The sequence below is a fragment of the Seriola lalandi genome, unplaced genomic scaffold (assembly GCF_002814215.2).
Source record: "Seriola lalandi dorsalis isolate HSWRI2012SDOR001 ecotype SW California unplaced genomic scaffold, Sedor1 jcf7180002054332, whole genome shotgun sequence".
Classification (NCBI taxonomy): Eukaryota; Metazoa; Chordata; class Actinopteri; order Carangiformes; family Carangidae; genus Seriola; species Seriola lalandi.
The window spans coordinates 26,593-41,592 of record NW_019524885.1 but is presented as its reverse complement, the minus strand read 5'-3'; the positions used below and the strand labels follow the sequence as shown (position 1 = coordinate 41,592).

At 38.8% G+C, this 15,000-nt stretch overlaps 1 protein-coding gene across 1 annotated transcript in view; it reads left to right on the top strand.

Annotated features, from left to right (window-relative positions):
* The first annotated feature begins 3,441 nt into the window (after positions 1–3,441).
* musk (muscle, skeletal, receptor tyrosine kinase) overlaps positions 3,442–15,000 on the top strand; it is a 34,685-nt gene continuing 23,126 nt past the window's right edge. The window contains exons 1-7 of the mRNA XM_023407246.2: positions 3,442–3,704; positions 9,753–9,879; positions 10,867–11,018; positions 11,183–11,310; positions 11,612–11,753; positions 11,877–12,001; positions 14,677–14,836. Of these exons, the coding sequence (XP_023263014.1) occupies positions 3,623–3,704; positions 9,753–9,879; positions 10,867–11,018; positions 11,183–11,310; positions 11,612–11,753; positions 11,877–12,001; positions 14,677–14,836 (916 nt within the window). The 5' untranslated portion in view covers positions 3,442–3,622. The remainder of the gene's footprint in view (positions 3,705–9,752; positions 9,880–10,866; positions 11,019–11,182; positions 11,311–11,611; positions 11,754–11,876; positions 12,002–14,676; positions 14,837–15,000) is intronic.

The window sequence follows — 15,000 nt, the reverse complement described above, 5'->3', positions numbered from 1 at the left end:
TGCTCCTGGACTCCAAGTGCAGCCAGAGTGGTGGTCAGGTGACCTCGCGCTTGCATCTTCATTCATCTCAAATATCTCATGGTTATCTTCTAACCTTTTTATCATCTTCTTGCTTGCTCAAATGTTCACAAAACAGAACATGACCATGATTAGAAAATACAATTCACAAGAAAATAGTTTCTGCAAGCAGTATGTCACAACACAGAAAAATAATAGCCTACATCTCAAACTTAGAGCTGAGTTTTTATCAACCACAACACGTTTCTCTGATAGTTTCCCCCCCGTTCACAATCATGAAATTAACATGAGCTAACATGGCTTTTAAGCTAGCACTGAATAAGACAACACACTCACAGAAGAGTCATCAAAAACACATCAAAACGTAGTCCTCCTGAATCCTCTGGCAACATAACAGTTCTCAGAACAAGGTAACTCTCTGCCGTAAAACTTTAATATTGAAGTTAAAAGACATGACTTTTTATCACCACTGCTCAGGCTGCATATGTAAACCGCCACTCGCTTTCTTCTTTCGCCCTACCAACCCCCCCTGCTCCTGACTCCGCATAATAAATAAAATGTAAACTTGAGAGTAAAACACTTGAGTAGAATCTGTGATTTGTCTGTTCAATTTATGGGGGTTACACTATATTTTCATAACATTTTCCAAAATTCAATCTTTCATCGACAAAACCCTTTATTATGATAACCTATAAGGATTTATTTTGAGCCTGAGTGCAGCGTGAGATCCTCTGGTAGGCCCAAAACCATAAGGGACCGGGCCTTTGCAGTCAAGGCCCCTTGACTCTGGAAGAGTTTGTTTTAAGTTTTTTGTGAGGCACTTTGTAAGTCATTTTTGTAAAGTGCTGTATAATGAAAGTATTTATTATTATTTTCATAGGGAACAGAGATTTGCTGATGTTTATGAAATGATAGTGATTGCGTGCTTCACAGTTTTTTCTTTATTCCCTCACAGGGGCAAAAATGTGGGTTACAGAGCAGCTCCAGTGGAACAAATCTGGCTTCAGTTTCTTGATGTGGGATCCTGAGCAGAGAACAGTGTCACAGACATTCTGCTGTTGTTCTTCTCTGTACAGCTCTGCCCTAAAGCAGGGTTTCACACACAACTGTAACGCATGACTCAGAGACACTGATGAGAAGTTCAAGCAGTTCACCCTTATTTAAAGGTAGTGCAGGCAAGAGCAGGTATGGACTTAGTTGAGGGGGGAAGTCAGCAGGCAGCCAGGAACACCAGGCACAAAGACAAAAGGGAAAGAGCGAAAGTCGAAATCCAAAACAAAACATGCAGGAAGTCAAAAGCAGGCAGCCAAAAATCAGGTCATACAAAAATGCTGGAAATCTACAATTTACAGCTGGGATGGCACAATCTGGCAGTGTGCAAGTGGAAGTGGAACAGTATACATACCAGGGAGGGATAAGGTGTGAAAGTGGGTGTGGGGGAATCAGGTGAGTGTTGAGGTTACCGCAGGGCAGGTGGGTGGAGCAGGGTCTGAAATGACAAAGCAGTTAGTGAATAATGACAAAGCAGGCAGATGGTGAATGGATAACTGAATGAACAGTGACAGTCCTGGTGTTTTTTTAACATCAGGGTCTTATGTGTTTACAGTCTTGCAAGAGAAAACAGCTGTTTTGTTCAACTGTTATGAAACAAACAACTTTGTTCTGACTCAGAAAGATTATGCAACTTTGTGTGATTCAGTGCTCCACAATTAAACAGCAAACAGGTTGGCTGGATGCATGTAATGCAAACAGATTGGGCTGCAGCTAGGTGGAGCTATTTAGCTGTAAACTCCATGTAAACAGTAGGTCTATGATAATCTGGGACTGCGACCCAGGCAGTACCCTAATTGAAAGACAGAAAAGCTTTCTAACATATCTGCAAAATTCAGTTTAGTGTAGTATAATTCCTACTGAGGAACAGTTAATGCCTGTGGCAGTAGAGGGAGTCAGAGTATCAGTACAAAAGTTGTCCAGAATCATTCTGCTGAGTCAGTGGTCCTTGGCAAATAAGTAGTTTGATGTTTTAAAGTTTTTCTTTTTTTTTTTTTTGGTCTGGTATTGCTTTCTTGGATGTGCTTGACATATTTCATTGGTGTGTTGCTTTTATTTGAGAATAAAAAATAAGAAATAAAGAAAATTACTCTTTTTTTCTGCTGTTCAGTGCAAATGATCCTGCATGACAGCACCACCTAGTGGTGTGCAGCCACATCAATGAAAAAAACAGCTGAAATCATACACTGGAGCTGGAGCTTTATGTGTAGCATATACTGTATGAGTGCTATTTTATCTTTGGCATAAAGCTTGAGAGAGATGAGAGTCTCAGTTGTACAATACAAGACGAGAGAGAGAAGACATTGTCTGAAAACTGGGTAAGAAAGTATAATCTTATAGCTTTGTCACATGACAAGACAAAAAGCTATTATGTTGTTGTCCATGAGCACAAAATTTCATTTTAAATGTTATTAATGTTAAATCTACTTAACAACAACAACAACAAAAACATCTAGATGACAGTTTCCCCTTCACAATAATGTGACAGGTTGACTCTGTGCCCGCTGAAGGAGTACAATAGTTGACCGACTCCATCCAAAGCAGAATGGATGAGGAGCAAATGAAGTGAAATGCCATTCCTTTCCTAAAATAAAACAGGACACACAGGCTAGCAGGCAACAGGTGGACACAAAGGCTCTCTCTCTTTCTCTCTCTCTCTCTCTCTCACTGTGTGTGTGTGTGTGCGTGTGTGCACGTGTGCACGTGCGTCAAAATATAACAGTAAATGCCTGTTAAGTAGTGAGTTGGGATATGCCTGTTAGTGGGGACATGTTTGTGGAAATGTTATACAGATGTGTGTTACATGCTGTAAATGTACTGTTGTAATGTTAATCTGAATATTGAACTACATATTAATGATATAAGATGAAACAAATACACATACAGTATATTATGCTCCACTATATTTGTATAGTATTTGACCAGTAATCTATCCTGACACTCTTTGTGTGACTATTCTCTGCAACATTAATGACTACACTAGATTGGATACAAACTGGATTGTTGATGTGTGAAAATAAAACAAATAGTATGTTAATGAGGATTTGTATTGCATACACTGTAAAGAATATCTCCTATTTCTGCGTTTTAATTCCTTTGTGTAGTAATTTCACTGACACTAACGTGACTTATCTCAGCTGACATGACACCAAAAAGCTTTGTATTGAATGGAGTTTGTCCTTAAGTTCAACTCATAAACAACGGCCTGACACTGTTGTTGATTACTGTGAATGTGGATCTCTCTCTAGCGCTGGAGCCTTTAGAGCTTCGAGTGCTGCAGCTACAAAACCTGAGTGACTGTACATGGGGACAGCTAGCAGCTGCCACTGTCCATCACAAAGCTAACACACACACACACACACACACACACACACGGTGACTGAGCTGGTCCATGTTGAGCACAGAGCTCATGGCTGTCCCTGGCTGAGACACACGCAGTGAAGAAACACAACCAACAAGAGGGTCTCTTTACCTGTCATGGGAATCTAACCACCAGCTCGTACTGTGTGCCTGTCAGAGAGCTTTTGTCCAGACGGATCATTTAAGAGCAGGTATGAAGACTGTGGAGCCCATTTCAGTCGTACAGATCCTTTTTCTGCTGGTTCTGGTCACCTCAAGCTACAGCATACAGGGAGGTAAGTCAGATTTTCATTTGCTCAATGAGCTTTTAAAGGTGTCTTTTTTTTCACCATAAGTTATCAAAAGTGTCGCAAGTACACTCGGGTATTGTACAGTGCATAAAAACTGTGTGAACTCTGTCTTTTATTCATAGAAATGTTGAAGCTATGTTGAACTAAGTCTTTTTGCATGATCTTCCCTCTGACTGTGCGCCCGTGTGAGTAAATATGATGTATGAAAGTTACACATCAACTCAGTCAACGATGATGTAGGTGAGGAGAAGAGAAATGTCAGGGAGAGCATCCTTTATTCTTGCATCAGTATTTTGCCCTCTGTAAAGACTTCTCCCAAAGTGAGGTGACCAGGTTGACTTCCCCCCCACATGTGTAGTGCTGAGATCACCTGTTTTCCACTACATCCTGCGGGGAAAAGGAGAAGGTGTTTATAGGCCAACATAGTGTAAATGTGACTAAATCTATATCCTTCCTACACTCTGGCATATCCTCTCCGCAGGCTGTTGTAAAGGTGGTTAGGGACCAGCAATTCACCTTGCTGCTATTTCTTTTCCCAATATCTTTTCCATATGATTGGGACACCTTCACACCACTGCTCCACTGTGAGCAAACATGACATCAGGAACCTGTTGTGTAAAGCGGGCACCATATGACATTTATTCCTGCATTTTCCGGAGGATTTAATGAACTTTAATGGTTGTAATTAACCTCTTATCTATTTTGACTTTTGACTGCAGTGAATTCAGGCCTGGCCACAGGATCACATCAGGTCATGTGAGGCGGGTGCTGTATCAAATGCTGGCACAATTTTAAGAGCACATGCACAGGCCTGCAGAGCTGACCATAGACATACAATACATGTTTTATGAGTATAGATATACAGTATATGATGCACACTGGCTCAAGGAAACAGGTGGTGTAGATGCTGTAACATTCTGCGTGGGTGGGTCCTGTAGCTGGTGAGCGAGGCTCGACGGCAGGGTGTAGGCTGACCTGTGCTTTCCGTAATATGCAAGTGATTACAAGGCTGAAACGAATGCGAGTGGCATCTTTCTTCTCATCACAAATCACTGACGGCATCCTGTCAGCAATAATTTGTGGCTATACAAGTGAGAAGGATGATTTAACTGCCAATAATACGTTATTACAAAAATGACAATGTATTTCATTTAAGTAGAAGTATGTTTCATTATGTCAAGATGAAAACCATATCTTTGTAGAGTTTCCACCTTCAACATGAGAAATCCATCATCAGAGTGCTAATTTTTTACCTGCATTACCTGAAGGTAAAAGAGTGTGTTGCATTGCAAAGATTGTGAGTCCTTTTATGCTTTGATTAGTGTTTATCTTGCCAGATGTTCCAGCTCAAAACTCACATTTAAACCACAAGTTGTCACATTTCTATTACTCTGGTGGTTATACAAAGTAAAGTATGTGGAAATTTGAACTTTTCCCCCTGCCTCCAGTTTCTATGATTAGCTAAAGGCTAAACACATCCATGCTTCAAACACAGACATGTTTCCATAATGTTGAACTTTATGTTTTAATGCATTTTACTTTTAGTTACTTTTAAACTTTTTTCAAACTGAACTTGAATGAAGTGACCAAACACAAGCAAAATGTAGCTTTTTAAAACCAAGTGTAGGCATTAAGACTCAGTTGTTTTCATACGTTCTTGTTTTCCCTTAAAAACCTTAAAAGGGACCTTGAATTATCCTTTATTTTATAGATAAAAACAATGCAAACCATAATAACAAAAGAAAACTTCAACACAGATTGTTGCACACATTTGTTGGATTGTTTTAGAAGCGATTTGAAGCTTTTATCCCACTGGTCACATTGTCTGTTTTCAGTCACTACAATAAATTTTACTTTGAGCTCAGAATGACACAGTATTGCTTCCATTTAGTTTGGGTGTACAAGCCTCTTAATCAGACATTGGCTGATTGGCTGTGACAGCAGCCACTGGAGCAAACAGGAAAGTCCAATTCAGTGAAGCTACCCTAAACGTCACTATCAAAGATGGCGGATGAGAATCGATCCTTAAACATACAAAGAGAACATAGCAATACAGCCTAAGGGTAACTATCCAAATATTTTCTAATTTTTAATGTTAGTCTACCGATCGAAGCAATTGACTCACAAAGACAAACAGCGGTTTGTTTGAAAGCGCCGATTCTGTTATTTAACGTGAGAAAACGACAAGTATCTAGCTCAAACTATCGCGGAGCTATGACGCTGTAAAGACAACATGATATACTGTATCCTCCAGTGGGCTTCTGAACTGACAAGTGCTGTAAAAGTTTGTTATTATATTATTGTTATTATTATTATTGGTATTTTTGCTGTGGTGCGTCAGTTGAGCAAAGCTGAGATGGATGACACAAAAGGATTCATTTTCATGGGGTCTGCTGGGGTGAGCTGGCTTGTATTAGCTTTGTTTGATTTCATTTGAAATGTGGGTGAGCAAACATATCGAACGGATGTTGGTCTTTATTAATCTGTCCCTGAAGTCCTCCTCAAGTCCCAGTGGTCTCATGAATGGGACGGTTTTAAAGTTTGGAACTTTGAAGCTTTCGGTTAAATAAACTACAGACAGCCAAAACAGTATCACAACTCAGTTACTGTAGACAACATTTAACCATTTAGAATTAGGCTAATGTATTGTCTTTGATAATTACACATAAGTTAAACAAGTGTCCCGCAAGCCAGTCATTAGTGTAAACTATGCTCTGCCAGGATAAATTAACACTACATATGCCTGTAAAGACAGTGGAAGGTTACTTTCAGTGTCACTCAGCATGTCTATGTGAACTGAATCTGTATAAACAATGGATGACTCCTTTGCAGACATCCGATCCCCTGACATGCCACAAAAACAATTCTAGTTTTGTGTTTGTTCTTGTTTGACCACACTGTAAGTCAAAACTATCTGGTCTGCACGATAGCGTCATAGAGAGGGAGAGGGAGAGAGAGAGAGAGACAGGGAACACTGTTTACAATTTCACTCCAAGTATGGAAAAAACCTGGAGGATAAACTGCAAATCAAAGCAAACGCTAAAGGAACCAAAGGTTGTTATAAGTTACAGGCTCTAAAGAAGGCCACTTTTATGGGAAGGACACAGAGTTGGGAAAGGTTGACATAGATCTGAGGGATACAGGAGGAAGAGAAAAGATGCAATTAATTGAGTGAGGAAGCTTTATTAAGTGATCATTGCAACTAATTGAGAAAGGCATCAACAATGTTGTAAAAGACATTTGTATGAGGAAAATTGGCAAAGCTAATACTTAAGTGAGTACACAATGATACCTACGACGATATAGCTAAGATATGCTTGGCCATGAATATTAACTTGTTGGATATAGCATCTGAGGATTTTATAAGGACATAAATATCTAAACCTACTCACACTGGTAAAGTGCAGTGAACGGGCAAGTTTTCGTCCGTCCGTTTCGGCCGTATATTTGTATGTTGTGGAGTGGACTCACACCAGAACTAAAAATAAAGAAAGGCAGTGATAATGAGAGGCAGTTGGTTTGGATCAAGTAGGTTTGTGTAATACATACAGTAAAGGCCAGATGCGACTTGACCACTATTACTGGCCTCCTCTGAAGGCCTTAAGAGCACTCTATCACTTCTGGTGTCCAAAAAAAAAAAGAGAATGTCTCATAAGGTCAAATCCGGTGAGGCTCTTATTTTCTCTAAATAATGAGTCATGTGGCTGAACATGGGCCACAGCGAAACCTTCATCCTTCAGATGTTGTCCATCTGTTTAGACATAATATTGGCAATAGAAAGAGATTGAGAAAAAAAACAATTCATTCTGCAAACTCACTCCATATCCAATCCTCTAGTGTAACATATTCCAGTCACATAGACATTTAATAAATAATCTTTTCCTTTGAAAGTTGTTGAGGGGATATATTTATGGCTTTTGCTGTGGCGAACTGATAGCAACAACTTCAGTGAAATGAGTGACCTTTTGATGAAACATGCTAAATTTTCTGTAATGAACATGTTAATGTAGCATGCTAATTTCAGCATGCTACATTAACATGCTCACATTGACACTGCTAATAAGCTGATGCTAAAGAGCCATAATGTTTACCATGTTCATCATTTTAGTTAGCATGCTAAAATTAGCTAATTAAACACAAAGTTCAGATGAGGCAGTAAGGGAATGTAGCTAAATAGTTTTTCATACTGCTAGCACAGCTAAAAATAAAATTTTAGACTGCATACATGTTAAAAGAGGTAGGCCAGAGAGATATTTTTCCCTTACTCTGACATTGGCTTTTAGGTTTAAAGCTAATGTCAGCATGCTACCCTAATTTGCTCACAGTGAAATTATTAATAAGCTGATGCTAAACAACCATGTTTGCTATGTTTACCATCTCAGTTTAGCATGTTAGCATGCTAAAATTTACCAGTTAAACAAAATACAGCAGTAGTACAGCAATGTCAGTAGTTCCTCATACTGCTAGCATAGCTAAAAATACAATTTTAGAATGCATACATGATAAAGGAGGTTGGTGAGTGAGATATTTTCACCTTATTCTGACCTTGGCTAAAATTGTATCCCAGTGTTTAGAACAACATGTCAAAGATTTGGTGATTTATAGAACTCTCTTTCAGCCAGTTCATGAGTCAAATGGCAGCAGTGACCTCAGGTTGAGTGTGGATGTGGGCTGGTTTTTCAGCCATATTATTGTGAAATCTTTGTTTTACAAGAGACAAAACAAGCAGTGTCCTTTAAACCGTAATCGCTTCCTTTATCCTCCTTTCCTTTTCTTCTTTACTGTCTTCTCCATTCCCTCTCTTGACTTCTCTCCTCTTTATTTTACCTCTTCCTCCTCTTAGTTCATACAGAGTTTAAAGCAACCCTGATGTCTCTGATCTGAATCCACAGACTGTATAAACAGTTTCTGCCTCACCACTGTGTTACTACTATCTTCTTCTATCCCTTTCCCCTGTCAACATGTTTTTGCTTTTACTCCCCCTCTCATTTTCTTTCCTTAATATACTCACCCAGAGTAAAACAATAAATATTAGACTACCTTATTTAGTTGTTCACTTTTACCCTCCTTTCATTTGTCTGAAAATAATCCCTCTCCTCTTATTTTCCATCTACTCCCTTTCATGATTGAAGCTCACTAAAATAAATAAATATTGATCATGTCCTTACTCTGGATTCACATGGTTTATATCATGAAAAAGAGCAGGTGGTTGTAATAACTTATATATTCAGTGTACATAAAACTGGTAATTTGCCCTCTTTCCTTTTAACAAAGACCATCTGTTGCAATGAGATAGTGAACAGTGTGTGCGCTGGGAATGGAACCTGTCCTTGAACCTGAAATTAAAATGTTGTTTTTTGCTTCAACTTCTGCTTGAAAAAAAAAAAAAGAACTTTTAACAAACTTCAGAACTTCAAATAGATTTCAACTATCAGCTACTGTCTTTCCTCCCTTTTTGTCCTTTTAATCCTACTCTTATTTTTCTCTTTCCCCATACTTTATTCACATTTGCAAACAAAATGCTTCAGATGTAATTTCACCAGTAAACAGATTATTTATCTTCCCCTCAAGGTCATCTTTCTTCTGCTCCCCTCAGGTCAAAACTGTAACTTCTAAACTTCTGATTTGTCCACAGTCCGAGTTGGACGCTGACTGACTAAAACAGATGACTCAGTCCAAAATAAGAATGCCAAGAATGTCAAATTATTTATCTGAAAAGATGCAGCTGTTTGCACTTCCACTGTGTGTGACTGTAATGTGTTATAAAGAAACAGCATGCTCAGTTTTCAACCCTGTTTCCCATTATACAAAAACATGTGCAGTGGTGATTATAATTTGCAGAAAATTCCTTGTTCAGTGCATAAAAGTGATTCAGCTCAATAGCACTTTCAAAAAGTCCAATATCAATGTTTTGTCTGGTCATAGAAGATAACAAGATAAAGTGTTCTTCCAAATGCCCCTTTTACAAAAACTGTAATAGATTTCTTTTTTGTAACAAAAATATTCATGTTTTCTTGTATGTACCCTGCCTAGCACCTCGCATCATCACCTTACTGGAGACAGTGGATGTACTACTGGATCACAATGCAACCTTCATTTGTGAAGTGGAGTCACGCCCCCCTGCTGACATCACCTGGACCAAGAATAACCACCCAATTATGTAAGTTTACACCAAAAACCATTTTAACTACAGTAGTCAAACTTTGTAAGTCAACACTTGCTGGTTAATCAATGAATATACCTTTATATATTGTTTGTTCTTTATTTTGGGAACACACATTACATTCTCTTTGATGTCCACTTGGGTATGTTAGATTATGCAAATACTGACGATATTATTTAAATAAATTACTTTTGTTTAATTGAGTTTTGAGTGCCAGTAGATGGTGCTAGATGTTCCTCTCACCCATGAGGGCTATTATTGTTGTTACTATAAAATGGGATAAAGTCAGCAATACCTGGCTGCTTATTTAAGCACAAAAATGGTAAAGCTAATAAATTAAACTATTGCAAGTCTATATTTAAGGTAAACAATAAATATTTGTAATGGCCATACCTGCTAGGTATGGCCATTACAAAGCTAACATCAAAATCATATCTATATCTATCACTCACTATACAACACTAGCTAATCACAATGCAAACATTAATGATATGATTAATGATATTTCTTGATGATAAAATGTTACATAACATTACGACCATTACAAGGCTACCATAGTCAAAAAAAGATTAAATAACTAGCTATCACAAGGCTATGGTCAGTCAAATGATTAGGTAGTCAGCGAAATTAGCTGCTTATTTTGGCCAACAAAAAGCTGATATTAAAGCAATTTTTAAATGTTAATGGTGTCCACATTAGCTACTCATGGGTAACGCTGGCAAAAACTTAAAAATATCAGTAACACTAGCAGCTAATTGCTTGGCAAAGTCCTTTGGTAAAATTTTAGTAACATTAGCCTCTAATTTTGGCCATCATGCTACTACAAAAAGTATGAAATATCAATTACACCAGCTGCAAACGCTGATTCACGTACTGTTCATCACATATTTGAAATATGGATTGTTCCATGTAAGGTTTACATAAGACTGAAAATCAGGTATGGTAAATGCTCACAACATCACACCCATGTTTTTATCCCACCAGGTACTATGACCCCCGGTACATTACCAGGGAGCAGGGACAGATGCTAATCATCCCTCATGTAAGAGAGTCAGACAATGGAGAGTACTGCTGCCTCGCCAATAACGGCATCGGAGAGCCGGCCAAGAGCTGTGGAGCGCTGCAGCTAAAGATGAGTAAGTCTGTTTTCTTCCAAGGTTGTAGGACTGAAGTACAGTCCAATTTTTAGTTGAGTCCATATGTTTTTCAACGTATGTAGAAGATGTAACAAATACCCAGTGTCATTAACACAAAAAGGCTAAAACCGCTGTATCTTGTCTCTGGTCTGTCTCTACATCAGAACCGCAGATCAAACGCCATCCTACCAATTTAACCCTTCTGGTAGAATCCAAAGCAGTGTTACCCTGTGTGACACTCGGCAATCCCAAACCAGATGTGACCTGGCTCAAAGATGATGAGCTTATCAAGGTATGCACAACAACAGAAAAAAAATGCTGGAAGGTTTCTAGTCACATGAAGCTTTTCACTGATTTAGCCTGTTTAAAAAAAAAAAGAAAAATCATTGGGTGACAGTAACATATGGTGTTTATACATAACTGTGACCAGGATTGTAAATGGTTACAGACTGCAGTGATATCTAGTTTCTAGTGTGCCATAGCAGCTGATTAAAAAGTGTTTTTTTAAATAATTTTTTTTATATTTTATATTTTTTATATATTCTAACTTTTAAACAAAGAAACACAAGGACAACTTGTCTCATCTTTCCCAGATAAGTGACCGTGTCACCATTCTTGACTACGGTGCATTGAAGATTCATAACATACAGAAGGAGGATGCGGGACAGTATCGCTGTGTGGCCAGGAATAGCTTTGGTTTGGCCTTTTCAAAGCCTGTCACCATAGAGGTACAGGGTATGTATTTCAATGTAGTTTCCCCTTCTATTCTTGTATATATGTACTTTAAGAAATTTCTATTTAAAAAGTGGTATTGTTTGTGTTATATGTCTGTATATGTGCCTTTGTGTGTGTGTCTAGCTCCAGCACGAATCCTGCGGGTTCCAAAAGAGAAGAGAGTAGCGTATGGCAGCCAGATTACACTTGACTGTAACGCCACAGGAAATCCGATCCCCACCATCACCTGGCTGGAAAATGGGAATACTGTAAGTTCAGCTGATGTTTTTTGCTGATATTGATTATGCATAAACATGAACATTGTTTTCTAAAAGAATCAGAGAGTCCATAACATGCCCACAATAGTAGTGTAACGGCTCTAAAACTGCATTTTGGGACAATAAAGCTCTCTAAAAGCTAAATTCCGGCAGGTTCTTATTGGTCCATCCATCTAACCATCTATGTCTTCCCAGTCCACTTGGACACTCATACATGCTTGTGATCTTGTCTCCTTTACAGTGGTTGAGTTTGGCACAAATATCAGTCAACACAGCCAGCAATCAGAGAAATTTTATCACGTAGCAGACATTGTGACACATTGTCAGCTGTAGAGCCTTACATAATGGGATAGCTGTGACAATAACAGAGTAGATAAACAGGAAAGCAAGAAGAAAGCAAAGTGTAATGACACACAAAGTTTTTTTTATAAAATCATATCTTCAGTGTTCCAAAGAATACAATTGTACAGCCTAAAATATTTGGTAGATTAATTGCTAATAGGCAAAAGCTGAAGCAACACACTGTCGTTGAGTGGTTTTTGCTGAGACACCTGTCACTGTATGGCCTGCATTACATCAGGGGTGTGATTGATATACTGTCTATCTCCTTGTAGTCATGTGCATAATCAAGTGCAAATAGGGAAACCAGCACACTAGCAACACAAATCCACACATGAGGTACACTGTAATACACACATAAAATAAATTACACACGTCTCTGTTGATCCTTCGCTCGTTCTCTCTCTCTGTCACTCTCCCTCACACACACATGCTTAAAGATCGGCTGTGGGATCAGTGATATAAACAGCAAAGGAATTCTCATTATGTTGACAGGGGATTGAAGAGATTGCCTTCTATTTAGCCAATAATACACAGTGTTATCAGCTTTAATTGGGCTGTGAGTGAGTGTTATGATGCTGTTGTCAAACAAAAACCATCTATCACTAAGGTAAGGTTCTTAATGTATTACAGTGTTGAGTGGTTAGCGGGAAGTGCTGACTTGTGATTTGAGGACTGACTGGCTCGATGTTCAGACAGCCCAGCCACGTAAGGTGGTCTCACTGGGAAATATACTGTGGCTGTTAAAACATTCAGAGAGAGCGGGTGTACAGTATACTGAGGACATAAACAAACAGGATAATGAAACAGTGTCAGCTGTTTTTGAAATATGGGCTGAGCCTAATAATCTGATGATTATGTTTAACATCAGGTCACAGTGATGGTTAGGTTTTAATCACCATTGCTGTTGTAACCACATGCAATGTTTTTCTTGGGACAACAGGAGAAGACATTGTACATGACTCATAGCAATAACATATAACCAACAATAATTTATTTATTTAATTGTTTTTTTGTGCAATTGCAAGTCCAATTGTGTTATGTACATAAAACAACAGGACCTTGTGTCCCCGGACAGCAAGTTCTCCATTTACTGTAAAATGTACTCAAGAGAAACGTTGGCATCTTAGTAAAATAAAAATGAAAAATAAGTAATTTGTGTGGTGACTTTGTTCAGTGGACATCGGGCTAAATCATGCAGGGCCACCTTAAGAATGTTAAACAGGATGTTTTCTCACCAAGGCAGCAGACATTTTTTATGCATGCCATTGCAACAGGCAGACATACACCAAATAATGTCTGGGTATTTAATAGTCTTGGGTGCTTACTACAGTGTGATTACAGGCCCATAATGCCTGTAAATACTATATATATATATATATGTGTGTGTGTGTGTGTGTGTGTGTGTGTGTGTGTGTGTGTGCGCTGATTAAAATGACTGTGGGAGCTGCTTTTCTGGCAGCTTGTTGAGGTCATTAAATTCAGCGGGGGCTGCATAAGAGCTCATCATAAAAACAGATGGTATCTGACACAACTTCAAATATAGACACGTTGCACATCAGCACCTGGGCTCACTCCCACACACACACGTTACAGATGTCTCACATATATCATTTATAAACTGTATATATGTGTAAGTGTGAATATAGGAACTGTAAACAAACACGTGTCATCTGGCTATATCTGTGTAGTGTGAATACCAGGGAATTTTAAAATCTTTTCAATGATTACACGTGGTTATATTAATGCCAGACACAGTGCATGCACTTAATTTTATCAACTCAACACCCGTGAGACATAAATATAATCAGCGAGTGAGCAGTTTACACACAATGAGACAAAATTCTACAATGTCATAATAGAATTCTAGTTAGAGAGATTTTCCTACTTTCATTTTCAGCTTGTTCAGTGTCACTGCTCACGAAAACCCTGTTTCCAGCTGTAGCAGGGGACTATTTTCAGCTTTAAAAAAAGCTTTGATGGCAAACAGGCAAAGTCTGCAACTCGCTGGAGAACATAGTGGAGATTTTAGCAGCTAAAGAGCCAAATATTTTTTTTTCAGTACTTCATAGAGACCACAACAAAACTGGATTTATGTTGAGTGTTTCTCCATGAGTGCTGGATGTCCATAGGGCCAGTAGTTTGCTAACATGCTCCCTATATCACGTTTATAAGCCCATAACAAGCCAAACATGGGTGACTGTTTGCTGCTTGTATTGTTCCTCCCCCAAGTGGCCAAAAAAAAAGGGAGAACTGATTAATGCACCTTTAATTGTAATATCTCCTTTCATATGATGAAATACCTCTGCTGTTTTAATTTTTCCTAGATCTCAGGCGCATCGGTTGAGGAGACCTTGGTGGGAGAGGTGATCCTGTCTGTTCTTAAAGTGACAGTGAACAAGCCCGCTCTGTATACCTGTCTGGCCTCCAACAGACACAGTGCTGGAGCCAACACCGTCAAAGCAACTGCAAGAGTCACCGTCGCAGGTCTGTTACAAAATCACTTACTGAAAGCTAATTTCTCTAATGTGGCAGCTGTGTGGCTGTTGTGTCTGTGAGTTGTTGTTGTTCCTGCTTTGCCTTGTGTTATGTTAGCTGCCAGTTATATTAATGGTGTTTTGTGTGACTTCAGCTGTTTGTCCCCCCCCCCC